Below are 26,393 nucleotides of genomic sequence, written 5' to 3' on the forward strand. Positions count from 1 at the left end.
CCAGCAAGTCACTCATCAAGACCTCCAATATCATTGCTATTTATATCACCTGCATCAACACACCTAGTGAGTCTAAAGACTCAACACGTACTATCTTTGATAACAAGTAATACGTAATACAGTTAACATATAACAGTGAAAAATACTTATACTTAAAATATCATTTTTCTTCATAATGCATTAACTTTAACTTAAACATTTTCAAAAAAAAAAAAAACCATAAACATATCACATACACCTATTCAAATCATATCCATATTCATGTCCATGTCCATATTCGTATTCATATTCATATTCATGTTCGTGTTTGTTGAATTCAGATCGTGATTGTGACTCGTATTCTTGATCGTATTGGGCGATGGATCCATCTAAAAAACCACAGTACTGGGCGGCGGGAGACACCAGCAACACTCTCACCGGCCAACTGGGTCCTGGCCAACGTATTAACATATTCGTATTCGTATCCGTATCCAAGGAAACTCGATCGTCGGGCTCCCACTGGACCATAAACCTCACGATATTTCCAACATATTCAGTAGTCACAATCCCTTCACATCCATCAACATGTCTTATTTCCATAACTTATAAAAATATGCATATAATATCTTTTTATTTTGAAACCAAGCATGCAACATATCTTTTAAATGACCAATTTAACCCTTAATAATCCATGAACATTTAAAAATCATATTTCAACATATAAAAATTCATAAACATGTCACATAATCATATTAACATATAAAACAGCAAATAGGGCACTGCCATGACGTTTACTAATTTTTCGGTGTGAAAAGATCGTTTTACCCCTGGACGTGACATTTTACGTTTTTGACGTTTTCTTAATTTTCTTGACTCTAACATGTCCCAAATAATTATTTAAGCCTAAATTAAAATTTCCATAATTTTATTTAGCTTAAAAAAAACTAGGCTTTTTAATTAATTCGTAATTGGACGTTTTTTAAGGCGTTTTAATTCCGAAAAATCTCATACTTTAATATAAAATTCCTAAATTATAAATTTAGTATTTTTATATTATTTTAGTCCTTATGAACCACGACTCGACCCCCGTGATCCATTTTTTCAATTTTATAAGCTTAGGACACCCTAATATGACACAATATCTTCGACCCCGAGCCATCTCTTGATTTTATCGAGTCACCCCCGAGCCATGTTAATCCAAACCCTGACCAACACCCTAGAGTACCCTACTGGACCCAAGGAACTCACGGAAAACGCCTTAAACAGAAAAACGAAGACCCAAGCCTAGCCCTCAATCATGGCCGAGAAATCCAATGGTGCAAGGACTCTTCTAGCTTTCTTAGGATTTAGCCAACCAACCCAGCCCCTGAACCAGCCTCTCGTGTACTTACCTAGGACCCCATGGCATTACCCTAGCCCAGCCCCAAGCCCTCAGGCCGAGCTACATGACCCCTGCGAGCCTGCGCAAACCTGCAGCCGAAGCAAGCCCAGTCCTTAAACAAGAGAACCAAGCCTCCATGACAGCAACACGTCTCTAGCTTGTGTTCTGTGCTTGATGTTGCGTGTTGTGTGGTTCTAAGACACCTTACACTCGTGTAAAACAGTACCATAACACTTCCTAGTCATGGCAGCCCCTTTATGCACATAAACAACACAATTTGTATTAAAAATTCTACTTGAAAATTTCATGATACATACAAAAACGAACTTGAAATAAAAGTGTCACTTGTTTTAAATCTTTTCATGCATAAAATATAATATGATGTGATGATGTTTTGAAGGAAAGAATAGGCGTGTCTTTGCGTAATTTACGCACGAAAAACCGTTGACGATGACGAAGAACGGAGCAAGAACCTTGGCTTGAATTCCCTTGAGCTTTACCGAATATTTCCTCTTCAAATTGTGGAGGTGGGTGTCGTGTGTTTGATGAGTGCTTTCGGTGTGTGCAGATTTCAGAAAAGCGGCGTGTACGTGTGATGGTGTGGGGAGGGTTACATATATTTATACATTAATTAACTCACCAATTAAAGCTTAGGCCAAATAAGAAAGGTTTAGGCCCATCAGTGCTAGATTAGAGTTTAATTAACATTTTAAAATAATTTTGGTAAAAATAAGTTTGTAAATTTAATAGCCGGGTTGCCAAAAAGTTTATATTTTGTTGAAAAGCCAACGCCGATAAAGCTTACGTCCTGGCGTATAAAGTCACCTCAAAACCCCTTATTTTCAAAATAAGAAAAACCATCAACCATATTTAAATAATTAAAAATAATTCTTTAATAAAAATATTTTACGTTTTTCAGCCATCGGTCTCCGTTCTTCGATCGCAACTTAAATTTTCCTTAGAAATATAGTTTTATGCAAATGACAATTAAATCATATTTAATATGAAATCATGCATGTTGCCCAAATAATTTAGCAACTAAATCAATTAATTACTTAATTTCATATTTCCTAGATTTGCATGCAGTTGGATTACGTCGTCTTAATTTTGGACCTTACACCCTATGCAACCCAAATCAAGCCAATTAAACCCTTAAGGACACCTAGAACCTTGCTGGAAAATTCTGTCCTAGTTTCGAAATCATAACTTGAACAAACCCTAAATTCCTTCTACCCTAGCCCATGGCTGACCTAATCAGACCCTAGCTGACCATCCTAGGATCCTAACCAAACCCATTAGACCCTACTGGACCAGCCCTACAGCCCACGCAAGCACAACCCTCACCCGTGTGCTTGAAGCCTTGCGCGACTCCCCCATATTCACACCTACAGCCTCTCCCCTCGCACTAGGTACAGTACTAGTCGGCTAGGACCGCCACTAGACCCCATTAGGACCCCTGGACATGTCCCAACAGCAGTCCAGAGCAGTGCCCTTCTAGGAACCCAAAGCCGAAAACCCTAACTTCTTTTTTGAACCCAAAAATGTGCTGCTTGTTTCCCCTCTTTTCCGGCCCTTAGCCATGCCCTTTATGACCCTTAAACCTACTGAAAAACATCCCTTCCCACAGCTCTATCATGGCAGCCCCTTTGTGAATCTTAAACATGAATTTAAAAGTATAAAAACTCAAGTTTTGATCATGTATTGTCATAAAAACGAAAATATAAGAAAGTGTAGCATATTTTTCATACAATCATGTTAAATGCACATAATATAGTATGAACGATGAGTAAAATATTTTTCTTTTATGGTCATCGGTCTCCGTTTCTCGATCGCGTCTCGAATAACCTTTAAAACATAATGTTATCCATTCTAATATAAAACTATGTTTTAAACATATAAACATGCATACAACATTTTATAAATGCAATTAAAATAATTTAATTAAACATTTTATTTTTCTTAGATTTACGTAAAGTTTGATTAGTTATCGTATTTTGGATCTTATAATAATTACAACAGAGGAAGAAGAAAACGAAAAACAATTTTCCCAATGTTAATTCAAGTCACAAAATTAGCTAGGCATAACGCATTTTCGTTTGCAAGAATTACGTAATAAAATTGGCAATTTTTTCCTATTAAATTAAAATTTCTTAATGGCATTCCCGTAATTTTAGGTATGAACAAGGTTAAATTCTGCTAGAGTCAAACTACTATAAATACACTCTTCTTCCCTTTCTCCAATTCAATGCCCGTCATTTCTTCGATCTCTTTTTCTCTCCCAATTTCCCTTTGGCGATCTCCGCAGTTTCAATGGAAGATGATAGATCAATTTCCCTCCCCGCCGAATCCGCCGAGGAGAACAACCATGGCTGGCAGAAGGTGACGTACGCGAAGAAACAGCGCAAGAATCAGCCCAAGATGGTGTCCGATCATGCCACGGCGGCGCTGCCGAACGAATCCGCCGAGAAAAACGGTGTCTTCAATAGCTTGGAGAAGCACGCGGCGGAGAGGCGGCGGAAATTGGAGGCTCAGCGCGCCTCTGCGGCGATTTACGACGATGAGATTCCGGTGCGATCGAGGAAGAAATGGGGAGATGAAGAGGACGGGGACGTCAGCAGCGACGCGGATGTTGATGCGAAGGAGAATAATGCCGCTGAGGCGTATAAGGAGAAGCCGAAGAAAGTTAAGAAGCCTAAGGTTACGGTGGCGGAGGCTGCCGCGAAGATCGACGATTCTGATCTTGCCTCGTTTCTTTCTGGCGTTTCGGTAATTATCTGTCTCCTTTTTCATTTTTTGGTTTTCCTTGTTAATATTCTGTGCTTGATTTTAAGCGTTATTGGATTTTTTTGGTGTTTTGGTGATAGGAATCTTATGAAGGGAAACAAGATATTCAATTGATGAGGTTTGCGGATTACTTTGGGCGTGCATTTTCGGCTGTGAGCGCCTCACAGTTTCCATGGATGAAGCTTCTTAGAGAGTCTGCTGTGGCAAAATATGCTGACGTGAGTTGGTTAGAACGTTGTGTAGCATCCCATACTTTTTTTATCTACAATTTTTTTAGCGTGTAAATGTTCTAAATTGGCGGGTGGTATGTCACTTTTATGCGAGCATCTGTAGTATGTTTTGGGGATTCAAGGAGAAAGTACATCATGTAGTAATTTCTGATTTTTCTTTGCCAAAGCCATATAGTAGTTTTTGAGTGAACAGCATTTCCTCTGAGATGTGCTAACGGATGTTTTGGCAGTATTTGATGGTGATTTTGGAATTCTGATTTTTACTTCAATGTTTGAACACTCGATATTTGACATTGTGATCTTGTCTATATTTTGTTTGCATGGAAAACTGATAAACTTAACGTCCTTAAATGTTTATCATCCCTCGTTACATCTAGCATGGGAAAACTACCTTTATTGCCTGCCATCCATTTCTTTTGACCAATCCTGGAAGCCGTTCCTGTTTTGATTCCTATAACGCCTTGACAAATGTTTTAGTTCATGGACCTGGTGGTAGTCTGTATGGTTGTGCTTTCCAATAATCAATCCACATTTAATGGTTTTCATCAGCCTGCCCACATCTTCCATTTGTCGATAGTTAGGGGTTCCCTGTTATGACCCTTGGTAAGGATCTACTTATAGGGCAATTGAGTGGTTGATCGTTAAGCTCATTGATGTGTTGTGGCTTTTTCTGCCTTTCCCACCTACTTTGGATGAATTAAGTTTAGAGGATTCTTTTCATGAAGAGAACCTCAAGATCTTGTTGCTCAAGAATTTGGAATAATAATTTGGTATTTTATTCCACTGAATTTATCCCTTGAATACAAATAGGATGCTATTTGAATAAGGAAACCAACGAGTAATCATGCAACAAAAATAAGAAAGCACAATAAATTATGAAACTAGAATCCTATAGTCTTAAAGATGATTGAAATATTTATTCCTTGACTGAAGCTGGTTGACATCCCTAATTGTTCTCATCGTTGTCCCTTGACTGAAGCTGGTTACTGTTAGGGGTTTAAAAAACGAACCCGACTCGAGTCAACCTAAAAAATCAGGTTAGGGTCGGGTTTTTTTGGGTTCGGGTCAAATCTTGTTGGACACGAAATTAAACCTGAAAAAATTAGTTGGATTGGGTCGGATTCAGCTCAACCTGGGTTTACCTGATTTTTTAAAAAAATAATTTTTTATAGAAATAAGAAATATTGGCTACATTTTTATATTGTATGTTTGAATTTTTTTTATTGTATATCGATATCATATATTTTCATCATATAATATTGATTTTGTAAAATATTGATTGTTTAAACAATTGTTTATTTTTTATAGCAAGTTTACTTTAAAATTTCTACAAGTTGACTTTCAAATTTTTGAATTTATTCATAAATGAGGATGCACAAATATTTATGTTGTAAAATATTTATTTTTGAAACAATTTATTGAAAGTTATTTTGACATGCTTGGACATTTTTTTATTGTTATTGATCTCATTAATTTTTATCATGTAATATTTATTTTGTGAAATATTTATATTTCCTAAATACTTGTTCTTTCATAAAGTAATTATGGTTTACACAACTTGTACTCTTAAATTTAAATATTTAAATCCACAAAACATAATTATCATTTATTTAAGCAATATTTTGTTTTATGTTTTTAATTAAAATATTTATTATGTGTTTTGAATCCTTAACTATTTTGTTAAATCGTAAAATAATAATGTTGCATACTTGCATATTAAAAAGATCATATATTTTTTTTGAAAATAACTTTTCGGGTTAGTCGGGTTGGTTCGGGTTTATAGTTTTCAGGTAGGGTCGTGTTCGTGTTGAGAAAACTTTTGTAGCACACATCCTTCGACCCGACCCGAACCTACCCGAATTGACACCCTTAGGTTATTATCCTCTTTGTTGGGCTGATGGTTTGGATCTTTATTTGCCCTAATTCGGGCTTTTGTGCCCATTACATCAGGTTCCCCTGTGGAGATCTTGTTTGTCCTCAAAACACAAAGGGAAGAAAGCGAGTGGTCCCTGTAGCAATGTCCTCCTCCAAGAGTGCTGGTCCCATCCTTCAACCCGACCCGTGCGGTGATATTGCATGGGGATCCATCACTCAATCGATCGGTGGTGTCCCTCAAATCAGTAGTCAAGATGACTGATTTTGAATTCAGTGGGGCGGTGTTGAATTGAAGGCCGATGCACCAGCCCTAATAAGGCCCCGCATTGAATTCTTGATACCTATGCAGGGGTATTCCGTGAACCCCAAGGACTACCTCCGAATCGCAGCAAGGATCATGCAATAATTATCCGAGAGGGTTGTGGGCCAGTGTCAGTTCGCCCCTATCGATACGGTTACCGGCAGAAGGATGAGATTGAGCACATGGTAGGGGATATGCTGAAGTCAGGTGTGATACAGCCCAACAATAGCTTTTATTCGATCCCAGTTATTTAATCAAAAAGAAGGATGGGAGTTGGCGGTTCTGTGTGGATTACAGCTTATTGAAGGAGATTACAGTAGCGGATAAATAACCGATTCCTGTGTTTATGAGTTTCTTTTGGTTGGAACTTTTTCATCTACAAGGCACACAACTTAAAATGAGTACAACGTACCACCCTGAAACCGATGGCCAAAGTGAAGCATTGAATGAGTGCGTTGAGGCGTATTCGAGGTGTTTTTGTTCGGAGCAACCAAAGAATTGGGCAGAGTGGTTGCATTGTGCAGAATTCTGGTATAACACTTCTTATCAGACTTCTGCGGGTTTATGTCCTTTCGAGGTGGTCTACGGGCGCAAACCACTACCTATAATCCGTTTTCTCCCTGGAGAAACTGTGTTAGCTGCTGTCTCACAAGAGCGCTGTGGGACAGAGATGAGCTTCTGAAGCAGCTAAAATTCAATCTTGAGCGGGCTCAACAACATATGTCGAAGCATGCTAATTGGCGTAGAAGAGAGGTTCATTTTCATGTGGGGGATATGGTTTATTTAAAGTTGCGACTTGCGACCGCATCGACAAACATCAGTTTGTACGCGGGTCTTTCAGAAATTGGCAGCCAAGTTTTATGGTCCCTTTTGGCCTATCGATTACAGTTACCTGAGGAGTCTAAGGTGCATCCCGTTTTTCATGTTTCGTGTTTGAAAAGAGCTGTGGGATTGCCAGAGGGGCTGGATTCTGACATGCTTATGACGTTTGAACCGGATTACATGGTAGCAGAGCGAATTAAATGGATCAAGGGGGAGCCTGCTAAGCAACTATTGGTCAAGTGGAAAGGGAGATTGGAGGAGGATGCTATGTGGGAAAACTTACTTGATGTTGCTGCACAGTTCTCTGATTTTCGCCTTGAGGACGAGGAGATTTTTGAGGATGGTTTTTGAGGAGGCCAGAGATGTTATGAATTCAGATCCAATTGAGAAAAACAGGGAGTCATTGGGTCCGGGGATATCAAGTTATGAGAGCCCAAATGGAAGTGGAGATGGGAAGCCCAACATTGTTAATGTGTATGTTAGGAGATCAAAGAAGATATACACGTGAAGTGGGTGGGGGTATATTAATAGAGAGGAATTGTATACGCGAGCATTACGTTAGACATTCGCGTGGAAAGAGTGACTAGCACTTAGCTAGGGAGAAAACCATTGTACAGGATTTGCAATACGATTTCAGTTGCCTTTGTGTTCTTCATATTTCTGTTCGTTTATTCGGAGAGCATGTTTATTTGGAGAGCACAACAGTTACCATCCTCCTTGTTGGGCTGCTGGTGTGGATCGTTATTTGCCCTAATTCGGGCTTTTGTGCCCATTACATTCCCTTATCTGTAAACAGCGGCCAGATATCATATCTGATTTGGACATCGTTCTTCTCTCTTTTTGGAAAAGTAATACGCTGATGTATTTTCTCATTCTCTAACTGAAATTACCGTTGATTTTGTAAAATTAATTCTGCATGCATATACCTTTTCTAGCCTTCGTTGTACTGTCTCAACTCTGTCTGTTAGGATCATAAAACCTCTATGATTATATCCATGCCTGTTCTTGGTATGCATGGTTTTGGTCATTTTTTGTGACCTTCATTAATGCCTGAATCTACTTCTTGTTTGCTCTTTTTTAACAGATCCCAGTGTCCTATGTACCGGAGGCTGTTTACAAGACTTCAGTTGACTGGATCAACCATCACTCATACGAGGCGCTGGAAAATTTTTTATTGTGGTCATTGGACAGCATTCTTCAGGATTTGGCAATCCAACAACCGGCTTCTAAGGGCACAAAGAAAGGAGGGCTACCACCATCCTCGAAGTCTCAGGTAAATATGATCAATTTTCATTTTGTTCTCATTTCTTTTATGTCCCTAGGGTTTACTTTCAATGTTAAGTACAGTATCAGTGGGAAGTCAATTGTACTTTTTGATGAAGAATTCTGATATGGGGACTGTGTTTTACTTTGAAGTCCTATACCCTTCTTTTTTATACATTGGAGCTGGTAGGTTACCTATAATTACATAATACTTCGAATTGTGGGATGCCGATTATTTTTCTCTGATAGTTGTATGCGGTACCTTAACTTGTCCCCTCTATGCATTTTCATGAACATCTCTCATCTTATTCATTTTCTAGTGTTTGCTGAAGAGTAGAAGTTCTATGAAGAAAATTTGACATGTTGGACATACACTTCATAGTTTATACGATCACGATCGTCCTCGGCCTTCCTCGCTCCATGTTTCTTTTAAAAGTACCAAATTCTATACCTATTCAAGGGGCAGTTTTTTAAAAGCCCTACTATGTGTTTTTTTTAAAAAAACAGGCCTCTCCTATGTACTGAAATACATAGGGAAGGGCTATTTTTAAAAACAAACACAGTGACAACCTTTTCTATGAGTATGTTAGTAGTAAGAGAGTTTCTTCTTATTCTCATGTAATTACTGGTCTGCTTGTCCCAACACCTTTCTTATTTTCGTGAAAAACTTTGCAATGCTAAGTTCTTTAATATCAAATTGTTTACTGATTCATAATTTATTCTATTCATGAGCAATAGTGGTATGCAATGTGGTTTCTCATGCATGAGAAAAGTTGAAGTTGTATCTATGTTGGCCAAGTCGTGATGTGTGTGATATACTATTTGAAGTTCTGACTAAACTTTCATCTTAATATGATCGCCTATAAATTCGAATAAGTTGTTTTGACTAAAAACCTCTCTTCTTATGAGGGAAACGTAGGAGTCGAGCTTTACTGTTCCATTACATTTGTTCAAGTCTTAGAATTTAAGGTTGAGTTGTTTGACAGACCATATGAATGTTTTGTTAGTTGTGTGACAGACCATAAGATCATCTTTATACTTTTTGTCTTTCCAGTTCAGTCCCTTAATTTATTCGAATGATAATTTAGTCCCTCAAATATGTCAAGTTGCCCTAGTTATGTGCTCGGCGTTAATTTTCTCGTCAATATTCAATGGATCAAATGTACTTGAGGGACTAAATTAACACAAACAAATTTGAGGGATTGAAGCCACAAGAGGGATAAATTACAAGGACGATTTTATATAGTCCTGGTGTTTTAATGTTAAGTATTGATGGGGAAGTTAACCTAGGGATTAAAAAAGCAATGTTTGAAAGCAATGGATCGAAAGCTTTAGGGCCGGACTTGTTTACCTCGTCTTTTTATCAAAACTGTTGGGATACGATCAAAGAGGATTTACTGAAGGTGTTTGCCGAATTCTTCAAAGGAGGCATCATTAACGATATTACCAATAAGGCTTACATTTGTCTGATCCCAAAGAAACAGGATGCGGTCAAGGTTAAAGACTTTAGACCAATTAGTCTGATAACGTGTATCTATAAGATCTTGGCTAAAGTCTTAACTAGGTTGAAAAAAGTTTTGAGCGAAGGTGGATTAAAGGTTGTGTATCGAATGTCTCCTTCTCGATTTTTATTAATAGAAGACCATGGGGCAAAATAAAAATGGAGCGAAGTCTTAGGCCAAGGGTCCATTATCCCCTTTCCTTTTTAATCTCGTGATCGATGGATTGGGGCGATTGATGAATAGGGCTAATGTTGTGAATGAATTAAATGGGTTAAAAGTTGGGAGATATAAAATAGAGATCCATCATATCCAATTTGCGGATGAAACATTTTTTTGTCAAATCTGATGGGCATTTGCGTTGTTTGGTGGAGATACTCAACTCATTCAGCTAGAAGTCGGGATTGAAGAATAACTTGGAAAAAAGCCTTTTTTTGGGATTGTTTGTTCAGAAGTGGAAGTCGAAGGGTTGGCTTCAGAGATTGAGTGTAAAAAAGAGGAGTGACCAATTAAATATCTTGGGGTACTGTTGGGAGGCAAACCCATTAATTTGACTTTTGGGAACCCGTGGTTTCCTAGATGTCTAAGAAGCTAGCAAGCTGGAAAAAAGCGTTTTATCAAGGAGGAGTCGTCTAACATTGATAGCGTTAGTGTTGAGTGCAATGCCAACATATTTTTTTTTTGATAAGAAACATAATAATATTATTAATATGCGAAGTTTATAGTACAAGAAGTGGACTAGTGATCCACTGCCATAAACTAGTTAGTTCTAACAATACACATATGACCAATCTCTCAAAATATCTGATGTAGACAATCCCTGAAAGTTTTTATCTGTCCGAATCCAGTTCGCTGTTGTGAATTTGATTTTTCCCCAACATTCTTCCGCTGTTTCTTCTAATTCTTCAAAAATTCTTCTATTTCTCTCCAACCAAACAGCCCAACTAATTCCATGGATCACTACTTTCCAAAATATTTTACCTCTTTTGCCAAGCATATATCCCAGATCCGTAGTAAACAAATCTTGTGTTGTCTTCGAAACCAGTCTCATCTCTTTCAAAGCCCTGGCCCACAACGCATGAGTGAACTTGCAGTGAATAAACAAATGATCTTGTGTTTCCCCATGCTTACGACACAACACACACCAGTTCGGACAAAGCGAACAATTAGGATATCTCTTTTGCATCACCTCGGATGTCGGTAATTTTGCAAGGATTGCTTTCCATGAAAAAATTTGAATCTTTGACGGAATTGGTATTTTTCAAATGATATTGAAAAATTTGAAATCTTGTGGACCATTACTATTCGTGAAGAATGAATTGAAAAAAGATTTGACTGTGAACCTACCGGATGGATCCCCCTCCCACTGTCGAAAATCATCAACCCCTTCGACCAATCTAACTCCCTCAAGAACGAGTAAAAGCGAAGATAATTGAGTAATCTCCTCCTCACGGAGAGATCTACGGAAATGCAAGTCCCAAGAAAATTTATGTGACGAAGAATCAAAAGAAGTAAAATATGAAATAGGCAAATTACGAACCAAAGATAGCTGAAACAAAGAAGGGAATAAATCCCGGAGAGAAGTTTCCCCCAACCAAATATCCTCCCAAAACATGATTTTAGTCCCCCCTCGAACCACTAGTCTCAGTAGTCGGTGATAAGTCGGGTACGATGTAGAAATGAACTTCCACGGACATCTAAAAGTCACATTCTTAGCCAACCCCGCATCCCATCCATTGTCTTGTAACCCATACTCTTTATTACTCTTTTCCACAGCGTATCACTTTCAACGTTGAACCTCCACCACCATTTTCCCATTAAAGCTGTATTTCTCAAGCATATATTCCCAAGACCTAATCCAACTTTCTCTTTCGGTCGACAAACTTTTTCCCATCTAATCATATGACAATGTAAATCTCCCTCGTTCCCATCCCACAAAAAGTTTCTCATCACTCTCTCCATCTCCCCCGCTACTCCTTTTGGTATCTTGAAGAGAGATAAGAAATATATAGGTAGAGCATTCAATACCGAAGCAATCGAAGTCACTCTACCCCGTTTAGACAAGAAAGCCTTTTTCCAAGTTGCCAATTTTCGAATGATCTTAATCTTGATAGGCTCCCAAAAAGACACTTGTAGAGGATTACCCCCTAAGGAACTCCCAAGTATTTTATTGGCCATTGTTCCCTGCGGCACTCGATCCCCTTCGCTATATCTTCCTCCTTCCTTTGTTCTTGATTCAAACCCAATAAAGCACTCTTATCCCAGTTGATCCAACTTTGCTTGGGATGTGCGTTTCAGCAGGGCTTTAAATGAGGTCGAAATTGTTGAGTTCAACGCTCTACTAAGGGGTCTTAGATATTGTTTGGACGGGAGACTCTTCAAGGTCTTTTTCTATTAGTTCTTTTTATGAGTATTTTTTTCCAATCAGCAACTTCCCTTATTTCCTGTATTTTACTAATATCTGGAAAGTACCTATGCCATATGAGGTTCATGTTTTCTCGTGGATTGTAGTTTTGGGAAAATTGCCGACTTTTTATTCGTTGCAAAAAAGATGGCATAATTGTGCTTTATGTCCGAGCTGGTGTAGCCTATGTCGGAACAAAGAGGATCAAGATCATTTACTTTTGCATTGTTCGTTCACGAGCGGAATATGGAACAAAGTATTGCAGGAATTGGGTTTGGAGGGATCTTTCTAAGAACGGTGCATGTTATATTTCTTTTGGAGCCAGGATTACCTAGCGGGAGGAAAAGTTGGTGTTTTTGGTATGTGGTAGCGGAGCAGAAGAATTTTCACCGACATAGCTGAGTCTGTAGAGGTTTGGGAGAAGATCAAATTTAGGGTTGCTAGTTCGACAACAAAGTTGGCAGTGTTTAACCATTTACTTATCTCAGACGTAGCGAGGATTGGAAATTTCTATGTTATTGACAAAAGTGTAGTAGTTTTCTCATCCGCCTACTCGTACTTTGTTTTCCTATTCTAATAAAATTTCGTTTCTAATAATTTTTTTTTGGAAACTCTAAGCTTTTAATACTGATTTTTTGTGAAACATTTTTGCTATTTTAAAAGGAAAGAATGTGATAGCGGAGATACAATATTTCACCTTTCTGGCTATTGCAGTTGAAGATAGATATGTAAAATAAAGTTACAGTGATTTGTTTTGTTAATGTTTTTATGTCCTTTGATTCTCTTATTTCAAGACAAATGTTGGTTGATAAGTTGTCGAATGCAGAGCTACTAAAATATAGTCAATTTTATAATTTTTATGCATAGTAGTCTGAACTGTTTTTTTTTTGTTGCTGATATGGCAGGTTGCTATCTTTGTAGTGTTAGCAATGGTATTACGTCGGAAACCAGATGCTTTAATCAACGTGTTGCCAAAATTGAGTGAAAACTCAAAATACCAAGGACAAGATAAGCGTCTAGTTATCATATGGATGGCAGTTCAGGCTAGTTTAATAGATGCTTATTCACTTTGGAATCAACTCTGATCATAAGAACTTGTTAATCTTTGTTGAATCTTGTATTTTAAGCCGACGTTTGACCTTTTCTGTAGGCTTGTCAAGGAGATCTTGCAGTTGGATTGTACTTGTGGGCACATCATATTTTGCCAACACTTGGAGGAAAGTCCGGGTCTAATCCACAATCTAGGGATCTGGTCTTGCAGATAGTGGAAAGGTTTGGGGTTACAGTTGCTGTACTTCATGTTTCATCATGTTATCTGACTATTTCCCATTAACATGCTAAGTCCGTGTATCAGAATTGTGTCTGCACCTAAGGCTCGGGGTATATTAGTAAATGGTGCTGTTAGGAAGGGGGAACGCTTGGTGCCACCTGCAGCACTTGACCTACTATTACATTTAACTTTCCCTGCATCCTCCATTCGAGTTAAGGTCTTTGATTTTACATCAACAATATCCTTAAAAGTAGTTCTATATAGTATTTGTTCAGCCTCTTTGCTCCATCCTCGTACCAATTTTAACATTTGTAGCTGTTTGTGTCAGGCAACTGAAAGGTTTGAAGCAGTATACCCAATTCTCAAAGAGGTTGCTCTTGCTGGTTCTCCTGGGAGCAAGGCCATGAGGCAAGTGTCGCTCAAAATACAAGCTTTAGCTGTGAAAGCAGTTGGAGAAGGTATTTTGATCTTGGAGATGCTCTACTTGTTTTGTCTTTTATTAATTCTTTTTTATCTTTTATACTCGAGTACTGTAGGATGATACCACTTAATCTATATGGTATGCTGCAAGTAGTTACGAATGTGAAATGCATTTGGCAAATCATGCTATGCAGGGTTCCCTGAGCTATCTCGAGAAGCAACTAGCATCTTCATATGGAGTTTGACTCAGAGCCCTGATTGTTACCAACAGTGGGTAGGTTTCTCGAGTCGGTGTCTTGAACTTGGCTATACTTTTCTCTGCACTGATTCATTTCCTGTAATATGGAAGTTTTCCGTGGATACCAGCTACTGCTATTGATGTGCGTACCTTTTGTTAGAATTGATGCTATAAAATCGATTTCAACAGGACAAGATATATTTGGATAACATAGAAGCTAGTGTTGTCATCCTGAGGAAGCTTGCAGAGGACTGGAAAGAATTTTCTTCAAAACAATCTTCTCTTCAAGCACTTGGGGAGACACTGAAGAGTTTCAGGCAAAAGGTAGGCCCTTTATATCGTCAGTTTTGGTTTGTTCAGAGTTGAGGGTTTTTATGTTTCAGCTCTCCTGAACTCTCATTGTATATTGCCTCGTCTATAAGTTGGAAGTTTCGGCTCATTCATTTCAACTTCATTTTACAGAACGAGAAAGCATTAAGTGGTGGAGTCGACGATGTTCGACAACCTTTATTTAAAGATGCTGACAAGTATTGTAAGTTGATATCAGGAAAGTTATCTAGCGGTGGTGGCTGCGTAAAAACTGTGGTGTTTACTATCGTTGTTTTGGCCTTGGGAGCTGCTGTTATGTTCCCAAGTGTCGATTCATGGGATTGGAATAAGCTCTCAGTTTTGTTCAATATCAACCAGTAAGTTATGATTTCCTGGAGACGTCAAAGATAGGCTTTCGGCTCCTTCCACCTTTCGAAAACTAATCACAATTAATATGAAGAGGAAGAAAAGCTAGCTGGGTTTTCGTGCAATAGCGAGTCCTAGCTATCGCGTACACTTTAGTAAAACATATTCGGTAGCTACAACCATGGAATTATCTCCGTTTTGTTCGGTATTATTGGTTTAGGGGTAAATTATATTTTGATGTAATTCAGCACAATCCAATTTTGTTTTTGCAGAACCCCTTTTTTGGGTCCCAAGTCCTATGAAGTAGGCCCCCATTTTGTGAAAGATGAAATTACCTTTGATAGATTTGAAGATGATTGTTGAATTGTGATTTTAGATTTTGGCTCTTCGCAGATATGCTCTTATGTTTTGTGGAAGGGGTCGATCTAGATTGTGGCAAGTTATTTAACTATGCAAATTCCATGCAAACCAACTTGACAAATTATTGTTGAAATTTTTGAGTCGGCACAAGAACATGCAATAAGAAAAAATATTGAGCTTATGTGAAATAATTTTCTGAATTTTTTGTTTTGTGTTAAGACTTTGGGAGTAGTGTAAATCATTTTGGTCATTGCTTGTGATGTGTCAAATGCTCCTCGATTTATGAATTGGCTCTATATATCGATTATATTGTTAAAACTAAAAAAAAGGTGCACGTGCTGAAATTTCCACCCAAAATTGGGTAATTGTCTGGTCAAGATGAGTAGATAAATATATTTTTTGGTATTATGTTATTTGGGATTAAAATCATTTTGATGCCGTTTTTGTTAATAATTCTAACCATTTTGGTTATTTATAACTAAAGATGAATTTATTCAAGGGATGCACGTGTTTAAAATTCTCTACAAAAGTTTTCCTTATTTCTTATATTATTACGTGGTTGTAAAATCGTGTCGGCTTAGATTTCGTTATTCATACGCATTGCTGAGAGGACTGATAGATCAATATGTTCATTTTAATAGCGAAATTTATTTATTGAAGTGCGGACGGACATTACCACATTTTTGCAGAAAGAACCAAGCAAATGCTATCAAACCATGTTTCCTATTTCCATATAAGAGAGTGAAAGTTGTGCAAATATAACCTTAATTCTTTCACAAGGGAAAAAAATTACTAGACGAACAATAAAAACAATAATTTTATTAGCTTTTATATTCGATCCTAGGTTTTCAGACATCTGCTCATGTAACAAAATCCATGACAATCCCATCATAAGCAACTTTAAGAAAATCACCCTATCGTTTGTACCTTCTTTCATTTTCATTGATAGCTCACTCAAGGTCATGGCAATATCTTCCGTCGTCTACGAGGAGTCTCCCGTTTCACGAACATCTTTTCAAACTCATTCAAAGGCCTCGTCGAGCCATCTGCCTCACTAACAAACTTCCAGCCACCCCCATTGCCACGCTTGTCTTTGGAACCGAGTTTTTCCACCGTCAAGTTCCATCCTTCGGCGGGACGCCTCCTGCTGTACTTGTGGCATTTCACCTTCTTTGCCATCTAAAATTTGAACATAACATTGGTTTTCCATATACATTATCATCGGTACCCGTGATACTAATTAGTCTACAATCTTAACCGAGTGTGTGTCTATTTTACCTTCATTTTGTTGAAGTTCATACGTTGAACAAACTCTTGATACAACATTTCATCCTCTTTCATTGAGATCTCATAGTGCACCTCATCAGGGTCTCGAGTCGTCCCGTCCCAGCCCTCAGGCATGACTTTAAAATCTGGCTTATATGCGAGAGACGCGATATGGAATTCTCTATCATGGGAATTGAAAAGTCTGCAGAGTAGAAGTTAACGAGGAAAAGCTGAGACACATAGAAGTCTTCATAAGAAACATATTTACATCACTGGCGTCATTTGAACTCTGAAATATGATATCGTAGGCCGTAGTGAAGCAACGGAACAATAAGCAATAACTGTCATTTTTACTAATTTTCAGAAGCATCGACAAATGGACACTTTACCCAGAATATGTCATTTGAACTATTTATCAAATACATTCTGGATACCATCGAGAATAATAATATGAAGTAAAATAAGAAAGATGGCTCGTTAAAGGCACGTTCGGTTTCCCGATTTCACAATTTGCATCCGAATAAATGACAATAACATGTAATTCACTAGCAAATATGGTTTAATGAAGCACAAAAAATTACCATGTGAAGATGACACAAATCTCTTGTGAAATATTCATAATATTGAAGGAAAAATCTTGTTCTCATCATATACATACAGGGAATTTTCTTATTCGTAAAAAATCTTGACTCATATTTTGGATGATGTATTTACAGAAATAAGCAAAACAAGCTATCACGAGGACAAAAAGTCCATCAGCAAATGAATGCATATCCTTAATTTATGAGTGAAAATATTGTCGAATATTACGACAAGGAAAGATCGCACACTCTCTGTCATTAATTAAAAGGGAAATAAGAGAAAACAGCCTTTTGTATAGTGTGATAAAAACACAGGAAATTTCTCAATACATTGTATAATCTGTACTGACGAGTTCATACACACTAAAAATTTTGCACACCAAAAAAACGGCTGTATATACACATAACGAATAGTTTAGATCCCTTGGTAGATCATGAAGCACAAACAAACAGCAGATGCAGTTTTTGGAGCTCATTTGTGGGAAGCAAAACGACCACACTCGTTTCGCAAAATTTGTACTTCATACATATAGAGCAGAATCACAAGGCATCTACATATCAATTTTGAGTTTTCTAAGCATTCATGACAACATAAAACTTTGAAGCTAAATTGAAAGTTTCAAGAAATCCAATCCGATAAAATAATCCAACTGAAAAATCTGCTTCCAACTATTCAAGAAATCCAATCCGATAAAATAATCCAACTGAAAAATCTGCTTCCAACTATATAAGCATCTCATTGGACTACCGTCTGGTAATGACCCAAATCCTTATTTTGAATGAAGTACAAATTAAGACATGATTAAATAGTTGTTAATTAAGCATTATTAAGGAATTCATTAGTTGAGAATCCACCAAATATAAAATGAACCACCCAATCTACTTCAGATCACATTATCTGGAGAAATCCAACTAGACGAATGAGATTATAACAGGTGGCAGATAAGATTGAGTTCGGATCTTCTGAACTAGTCCGGATCCAACCTATAAATGGAAGTTGATTTAATTTGTTTCCTACACCACTTTCCCTCAGCTACTCTATATCGAGTTCTAGCCATATTATACCTTAGGTTTTCTGGAAGCTTCGGAGCTCCTGTCGACTCGAGAAGGAGTCGGTGAACCGAGACACGCATATCGAGACGTCATCAGCGGGACGACGACGGACGCAAGTATAAACCTAAAGCCCTAAATAGTGATTTAAAGATCATTAGGAAGAACTTTGAAACATGCTTACAGTAATTATGGATCTGTCATGATAGCAATTTCAATATGCTGGTATTGTTTATGTTCAGACAAGTAAACTTTCTATCAGATTGTTTTAGTGAGGTACGTGATGTACTGAGTGAGATATCCAAGCGTAGTATACAAACTTATATGCTGTATATTTATCTGTTGCATGATACATGTTTTAATGCTTTGACATATTATGAATGACATATCACGTTGGGCCTAATAACTTTTGAGATATATCTCGTTTGTAGGGCCGCTCGACCCTGTTCTGTATTGTGGACAGTTGGGTATTGAGAGCTACAGTGTCCGACGAGATCCACAAGCTCTGATGACCCTGGACATTGTAGGTTCACGCTTTGGTTATGAGGTAGGAGCTAAAACATGTCTAGGACAGATCAAAGACTGCACATTCAGGGGCCTCTAGACTGAGCATGAGATTCTTGACTTGATCCTTGATATCCAAGCATATTGCATTTCATATGCATCATATATTTGTATACTCTTATATTCTCGTATTGGACGATTGTCGCTCACGTTCTTGTTTTCATCTTGGACACCCCATTCCACGGGGCAGATCTTAGGTTGGACGGTTCGGACGGCTAGGGCAGTGGCTAGAGCAGTTGGGTTTTCTGTGGTGATCCAGTGGAGGTTTTATTTGGTTTCTCGTATTCTCAGACATGATTATGATTTCGATTTAGTTGTATTAACGATTAGAACTAAGATTATTGTTTTGTTTTCATTTGGGTTGTGAGAAGTTATTTGGTTTCCGCTGTTTAAATTTTGTTATCAAGTTTAATTATGCATGCTTTTTAGTGGCTTAGGTAAGACACTACGTTTAGAGGTATCAAAGCATGCAAAGATTTTTGGGACGTTAGTAATTTTGTTTCGAGAATTTAGAGGTTGATTTTGGTTTCCTTCCAGATGTCGAGAGATGGAAGCAGTCACGGAAGTGTGAGACATGGCCGTTATGGCGACAATGAGACATGCAGAGAACATCGTCGTACAGATCGTGAGGGAAGGTGACACCGAGACCACGATGAAAGGAGACGCAGGACCCGCGTCAACGTTATGGATTTCATAAAGATGAGCAGTGTTTTCGAGTGCTGTACTATGAGATGGAGGTATCCGATTTTATGATCCAAGGAAAATATCGGGAATGATGAAAATCTGTTTTTGCCATTCTAGTTCAGCAATATGGGCGGATTCGTTGGCAACATTTCCGTCAGGCCTTCAACAATCATCACTTCCCACCAGCTCTTCGTCAGGAGAATGAGATGAAACTGTTGACCATTAAGCAAGGAGATTCGAGCATTGAGGATTACCAGAAGCGTTTTACGAATCTGTTGCCGTATGCTCCTCATATAAGTGAGAATTCTACGGCAAAATATTCTCATTTTTTGAATGGTTTGAACGAGGTGATTTTTTTATCGAGTTTCTGTCTGTGACAATCTGACTTTGTACGAAGGATTAGTGAATCGTTGTCGTCAAGCCGAGATCAGTATTGCTAGGAGAAATGCTATGCAAGCTAGCAAAATTTCTAGTTCGTTGGGACCAAGGGGTCAGTCTTTCAAGAAGTCTCTATTTTCTTCTTCTTTCAGTTCTGGAAGAGTGCACAATATTGGTAGGAGTGGAGGCAATCACCATACGGAAAAATATCGAAGGGTGACAAGTGCTTGTTTCAATTGTGGTGGTTTTGGTCACATGAAGAAGGATTGCCTCTAACTTAGAGGATCAGAGTGGAGGCAGAGGTTCTATGGTAGGGTCTTACAGTGGAAAATAGTTTGAGGCCACTGTGCAGCAGAAAGGTTTTCCCGCTCAAGGTTTCCGTCGTGGAGGGATATCACAAAGATCTCAACAACTCCCACGAGTCCAGGGACAAGTGTTTGACCTAAACCAAGAGCAAGCTAAGGAGTAAAACGAGAGTCATTGCAGATAATTTCTTTTTATGTGGTATTCCTGCATATGTATGAATTGACACTGAGACATCTCATTTATTCATAACATCAATGCTATTTAAGAAATATAAACTATCTTACGTGTCATTAGATATTTTAATGTCTATGTCTACACCTATGGGACAAGAGATTTTAGCTAAGGCGACCGGTAGTAGACAGTTTGTTAGAGTTAAAGGAAATACTTGTCTGCCAATTTTATGATACTGGCTGTGGAAGATTTTGATTGTATTATAGGAATCAACATGTTGACTAAGCATAGAGCGACGGTAGATAGTTATCAACGTCTCGTTCAGTTTCTTCCAGAAAGGGAAAAGAATTGGTTCTTTTACGGCGAGGAGCTCGACCTCCAATGCTAGTAGTGTTGCTATAAAGGCACATCGGGCTTTAGCGAAAGGAAGAGAGAGATACCTCATCTATGCTGTAGACTTATCGAAGTGAAGAACATTCCAGTTGTCAATGAATTTTCGGAAATACCTGGATTTCCTACGGAAACGGAAGTTGAAACTGAGATAGAATTGACACCAAGAACCGCAACTCCAGACCGCCTTATAGCTTGGCACCATCGGAGATAAAAAAGTTTCCATTCCGCAGGACGATAGAGATTTGGAAGAATTAGCCCCAAGATTCCTCGGAGAGATTTGGACTTAAGGAAGAATTAGCCCCAAGATTCATCGGACTTTTCAAAATCTTGGAATGTTGGAAATTGGCATATCGATTGGCTTTATTGCCATATCCACCCAGCATTTACAATGTCTTTTATGTATCGTTGCTACGAAGGTATGTAACAGATGAATCACACGTTATTGGTCCGACAGATGTTCAACTTGAAGAAAACTGGACTTATGTAGATCAACCACTCTTAATCCTGGGTAGGAAAGAGATGAAGTTCATAAACAAGACCATTCAACTTGTTCTAGTACAATGGCAATGCCCAGATACAGCAAAGGTGACTTGGGAGTTAGAGAGCCGTATGCGCTCAGAGTGTCCGCATTTGTTTTGGGTTGTACCATTGTAATCATGATTTGTATTTTATTCAGTAGTATTTGTACATCAGTTCTGATTTCGATGACGAAATCTTTGTAAGGAGAGGAGGATGTAATGACGCGAATCATTCTTTTGAATGAATTACTAATTAAGAAATGATTAAAAAGTTATAAATTAATTGAAAATCAATATGTTGGGATCCACCGAATTTAAAATAAACCACATATTCTACTTCAGATTACATTATCCCCTGAGAAATCCAACTAGACGAATGAGATTATAATATGTGGCAGATAAGGTCGAGTTCGAATTTTTTGAACTAGTCCGGATGCAGCCTATGAATGGAAGCTAATTTCATTTGTTTCATACACCACTTTCCCTCAGCTACTATCTCTCGAGTTCTAGCCATATACCTTAGGTTTTCTAGCTAGTTTCTAGGGCATTTTAGTGTCGAGAAGCTTCGGAGCTACTGTCGACTCGAGAAAGAGTTGGTGAACCGGGACACGCAGAGCGAGAGGTCATCAACGGGCTGAAATGCTCACTGTCGTCGCGGGAGGAGGATAACAAAAGCCGATGAAAAGATTAACCCCCGGAATAAAATGTTTATTAGACAAAAAGACGCAGATATAATCCTAAAGCCTTAAATAGTTATTTAAAGATTATTAACAAGAACTTTGAAGTATATTTAGTAATTCTGGATCCAGCATGACAGCAATTTCAATATGTTGGTATTGTTTTAGCTTCAGACAAGTAAATTTTCTGTCATATTGTTTTAGTGAGGTACATGATGTACGGACTGAAATCCAAGCGTAGTATACACAATTATATGCTGCATATTTATGTTGCATGATACATTTTTAACTGCTTAGACATATTATGCGTGACATATCACGTTGAGCATGATATCTTTTGAGATATACCTCGTTTATTGGAGTCACTCAGCCATGTTCTGTATTGTGGACGATTGGATATCGAGATCTATAATGTCAGATGGGACCCGCGAGCTCTGATGACCCTAGACATTGTAGGTCTACGTTTTGATGATGAGTGTGGGAGCCAAAACATCTCTAGGGCAGATCAGAGACCACATACTCAGGCGTCTCTAGACAGAGGATGAGATTATTGACTTGATCCTTGATATCCGAACATATTGTATTTGACATGCATTATATCTGTTTGTATCCTCATACATTCTCGTATTGGATTAATGTCACTCATGTCCTCATTTTCATCTTGGACACCTCATTCCATGGGCCAGGTCTTAGGTTGAACGGTTCGGACAGCCAGAGCAGTGGCTAGAGCAATTGGCTTTTCTGTGGTGATCCAGTGGAGGTTTTATTTGGTTTCTCGTATTCTCGTGCATGTTATGCTTTCGAATTGATTGTATTAATGATTAAGACCGAGATTATTGTTTTGTTTTTGTTCGGGTTGTGAGATGACTAAGTTATTTGGTTTCCGCTGTTTAATTGTTGTTATCAAGTTTAATTATGCACGTCTTTTAGTCTTTTTAGTAGTGGTTCATGTAAGTACGCTACACGACTTCCCTTCATGCAAAAACTCAGTATTTACAAAAGCCAAGACAGATTTATTCCCACAAATGAAATTGCACAATACAGTAATACGAATTACTCTTTTAATGATTGCTACGTCTGACTGCTAATCCGTTTCCTCAATGATGTTTGCTCCAGCAAAATACCAACAACCCAAATTCCATTCCTTCTAATCCATTTCCAAGACTCCGCTCCTTGGAACTTAGCATATGAGGGAAAGAAATTTGATGGCTTTGATATCTCTTGGTTTAAGAATTTGTCTCAAGTAACAACACAGTCAAAGAATATTCTGTCACAAAAATGTGTATTATGTCCTTAGAGATAATTGTGCCTTAATTTTGCCTTTTGTTCCTCAATGATACGAACTCCGAGAGAAAGCTACTAACACAGAATCCATCTACCTACCCACAATCGTGGAGTTTCATGGGTCACGCACCAGCCAAAGTGCAAAATAAAAAGAAGCTAAATAAATGCATAAGATCCACTTACTCGGGAAAACCGTCTATCAAGCGCTCAATGGTGTCATCCAATGGATGTCCAAGTTTCGTCTCTTCCTCTTCTTCATCCCCCTTCAGCCATAAAATCGCGTGTACCCTTTGCCTCATGACCCTGTATTCTTTTGCTAAGGCCTCCACAGTGTACACCTCTGGATTCTCCTTGTGCTTTTTATACATTTCAGCTTTTTCTGAATCTTTCAAATACAATCCTCTGGCACCTGGCTCTCGCACCTAAATTTACAAGTTATAAGGAATAATTACCATTTAATTTATATCCAATGATGAATATCCCTTTCTAATTGTCAATTACCCAGAGAAGTGAGATGATTGAAAATAGCATGAGATACACACACACACAAAAATTGAGTATCCAGTTTTCTGAATGAGTCATGATTTCAATTCGATAGAAGTACATAGTTCATATCTGATTCATGAACTATGTACTTCTATCGAATTGAAATCATGACTCATTCAGAAAACTGGATACTCAATTTATGTGTGTGTGTGTATATTCATGAACTATGCTTTCTCAAATCTGATATCCTAAAAACAGAGAAGTGTAGCACAAAAAAAATTAAAAATAATAAAGACTAAACAAATAAAGCACAATTGCTGCCTCATTCTTGAAAAATGTTAAATCTTTGAAGATTGAACCTCAATGGACAAAGAACCAAAATAAAAGGAATCCAACTCGGGCAAGAAACAAAACGATTTGCCGAGCGAGTCTCTCTGTAGAGAGAACAACGATATCCCAAACACAATGTTTTCTCCTCTTTTCCAGAATTAAACTGAATGAATGATGAAAACTGAAATCAAGTCACCAGAAATTTGCACAAAAAGTTTGGGACATTTGATCAGCAGCAAAATTACCAACGAAAGCTTTTATCTTGACTTTGCTTTTTACAAGTGAAATGCATGTATAAAATATACAATATGAGAAACCTAGTTACAAAGCCTTAACAAAGCTGTGTGCCAAGAGGTCTTATAGTAGTTAGAACCAATTATGTGTTCTCTTTTATGCATTGTATAATTAATATCATGCTCAATTCTTTCTTCTGTCTTAAATTTCCGGTGTACGGGAGTGATGTTGCCTGATTCATCCTGAGCATCGTGTATCACTTATTCATGAATTTAATTTATTCACTTCAAAGCATTCAACTAGATTGAAAAAAACAAACTGATATGTACTATCTCCATGATGAACCAAAGTTTTTGGTGATGAAACAAAGCCGTTGAAATCTTTATTTTTCCTAATGATTTCCTCCACTAAATCGTAGATCCAAATGTCATACACAACAATTACTTGAAGAAACTCTGAGACCACACAGATTGCATCAAAATGCAAATTTCAGGCCTTCCTCCAACAATCAAATTAAGGGGAAGAAAAGCTAATTTCATGTCCCAAAAAGAAAAAACTACTCCGCTTCATCGAAAGTCATTTCCTCACGCAACAACTACTTCAAGAAACTCTCGAAACCACACCTATAAAATCAAAATGAAAATTTGGGACCTTTCTCCAACTATGAAATTAGGTGAAAATGAAGAAAGAAACAATAATTTCATGTCCCAAAAAGCAATCTAACCTGCTTCATCAATACAGCCATTTCCTTCATCTTGTCATCCCAGCTGTCCACAAACGCCTTCCCTCTTCGATTCTCATTGTTCAATTCCCTCACCTTTTCCGTTACATCATCCGCCCACCCAGCAGACTTCCTTTCGAACTGGCCCAGACTCGGCTCAACAGCCACCGGCAGACTGATTTGATGCCCCACTGCTTCCCCATCGAAGTGCTCCTTCGTCAGCCCAGTTGACCAAGACGAAACACCCGCGTCCCATCCTAACGGGTCGGGTTCCGACGACCCGGATCCTCCAAAATGGGCCGCCCCATCGAGTCCACTACAATTTTGCGTCGAAAATAGTTTCTGAAATGCGGGTGAAAGCTGAACGCATGGTTGCAAGATTGAGAGTTGCGGAAGTAATCGTTGAAGAGCTCTCATCGCGGAGCAAATGAGGGTTTCTGCTTCGTCCTCTGTTCTGTGGTTATGGGAAAATGAGGAAAACGAGAGTCTTTAATTTTTTTATTTTAATTTTATATATAATAAAATTTATAATTTAATTAAATAAAAAAAACTTACTCAACTCAATTTTTCTATCTTTCTCGACTCAACTCTAGTTCTCATTTCATTTCTTATCTTCACAAAAACTCATTTTCTTCTCAACCTTCCATCCTGCATACATTGTTCTGATTTTTTGGCTAACAATTAACCATGAGTCTACAAGGTATTCCTCTACAACAAATCCAACGAAAAAACCACGTATTGATAAGAAAATTTATTTTCAAATATGAAATATTCAGTGTGAAGATACCAGGGTGAAGAGCACGACCCAGGGTCGTGAAGCACAAGTCTTCACGACCCCTGGGTCGTGAAGCACGCTTCACCAATTTAAAATAACAGTGTAGGGATCCGAACCTAATTCATTTTCTTAAATCGTTTTTGGGATTAAATGGATCAATTACATAATATGGGTCTAATTTTTTTTTTAAAAATACATAAGTGTGAAACATATGATAATCAATCTTACTTCATTTACAAGATCAAGTTTAATATCTACAATCTGATCGAAATTACATGTCTTGTACAAAATACATTCATATTAAACTAGGATTCAACAACTATACATCAAGTGTTGAAAGCCAATTCTACTTCTAAGTCCGGATCTCTACTCTAATCTTGATCTCTCATCCTTTTCTCGACCCTGATCCTGTCCAACCTGTTGTCATGCATACATACAAACACAACAACAGCTGGATAACTCCAGTGAGAATAT

General features: G+C 38.0%; 2 protein-coding genes across 3 annotated transcripts; one reads left to right on the forward strand and one right to left on the reverse strand.

Moving 5' to 3' along the window:
* The first annotated feature begins 3,601 nt into the window (after window positions 1-3,601).
* On the forward strand, window positions 3,602-15,516 carry LOC142522355 (uncharacterized). Of its 2 annotated transcripts, none has more exons than XM_075625681.1 (10): window positions 3,602-4,126; window positions 4,225-4,362; window positions 8,457-8,645; window positions 13,444-13,581; window positions 13,689-13,810; window positions 13,893-14,025; window positions 14,137-14,266; window positions 14,423-14,502; window positions 14,656-14,790; window positions 14,929-15,516. In XM_075625681.1, exons 1-10 carry the CDS (start codon window positions 3,671-3,673, stop codon window positions 15,154-15,156), a joined length of 1,749 nt encoding a protein of 582 aa, XP_075481796.1. In that variant the 5' UTR covers window positions 3,602-3,670; the 3' UTR covers window positions 15,157-15,516. The 2 variants fall into 2 exon arrangements, with proteins under 2 accessions (XP_075481796.1, XP_075481798.1); XM_075625683.1 differs by having other exon boundaries at window positions 13,893-14,019.
* A 689-nt stretch (window positions 15,517-16,205) lies between these two features.
* LOC142523054 (protein GAMETE CELL DEFECTIVE 1, mitochondrial-like) lies at window positions 16,206-25,621 on the reverse strand. Its single transcript, XM_075626693.1, has 4 exons — window positions 25,148-25,621; window positions 23,557-23,795; window positions 16,780-16,969; window positions 16,206-16,680 (listed from the first exon to the last, which is right to left on the reverse strand). Exons 1-4 carry the CDS (start codon window positions 25,559-25,561, stop codon window positions 16,462-16,464), a joined length of 1,062 nt encoding a protein of 353 aa, XP_075482808.1. The 5' UTR covers window positions 25,562-25,621; the 3' UTR covers window positions 16,206-16,461.
* Window positions 25,622-26,393: the final 772 nt, after the last annotated feature.

Source organism: Primulina tabacum, chromosome 13 (assembly GCF_025594145.1).
Source record: "Primulina tabacum isolate GXHZ01 chromosome 13, ASM2559414v2, whole genome shotgun sequence".
NCBI classification, from domain to species: domain Eukaryota; kingdom Viridiplantae; phylum Streptophyta; class Magnoliopsida; order Lamiales; family Gesneriaceae; genus Primulina; species Primulina tabacum.

Bases quoted from the DNA above. Each gene is read 5' to 3' on its own strand.
- LOC142523054 (XM_075626693.1), bottom strand. From the start codon at position 25,561: ATGAGAGCTCTTCAACGATTACTTCCGCAACTCTCAATCTTGCAACCA. The intron at 23,796-25,147 runs GTTAGATTGCTT...TTGTAAATTTAG, and splicing joins TGGCTGTATTGATGAAGCAG to GTGCGAGAGCCAGGTGCCAG. The intron at 16,970-23,556 runs GTAAGTGGATCT...TCTACTCTGCAG, and splicing joins TTGATAGACGGTTTTCCCGA to ACTTTTCAATTCCCATGATA.
- LOC142522355 (XM_075625681.1), top strand. From the start codon at position 3,671: ATGGAAGATGATAGATCAATTTCCCTCCCCGCCGAATCCGCCGAGGAG. The intron at 4,127-4,224 runs GTAATTATCTGT...TTTTGGTGATAG, and splicing joins CGTTTCTTTCTGGCGTTTCG to GAATCTTATGAAGGGAAACA. The intron at 14,503-14,655 runs GTAGGTTTCTCG...CGATTTCAACAG, and splicing joins CTGATTGTTACCAACAGTGG to GACAAGATATATTTGGATAA.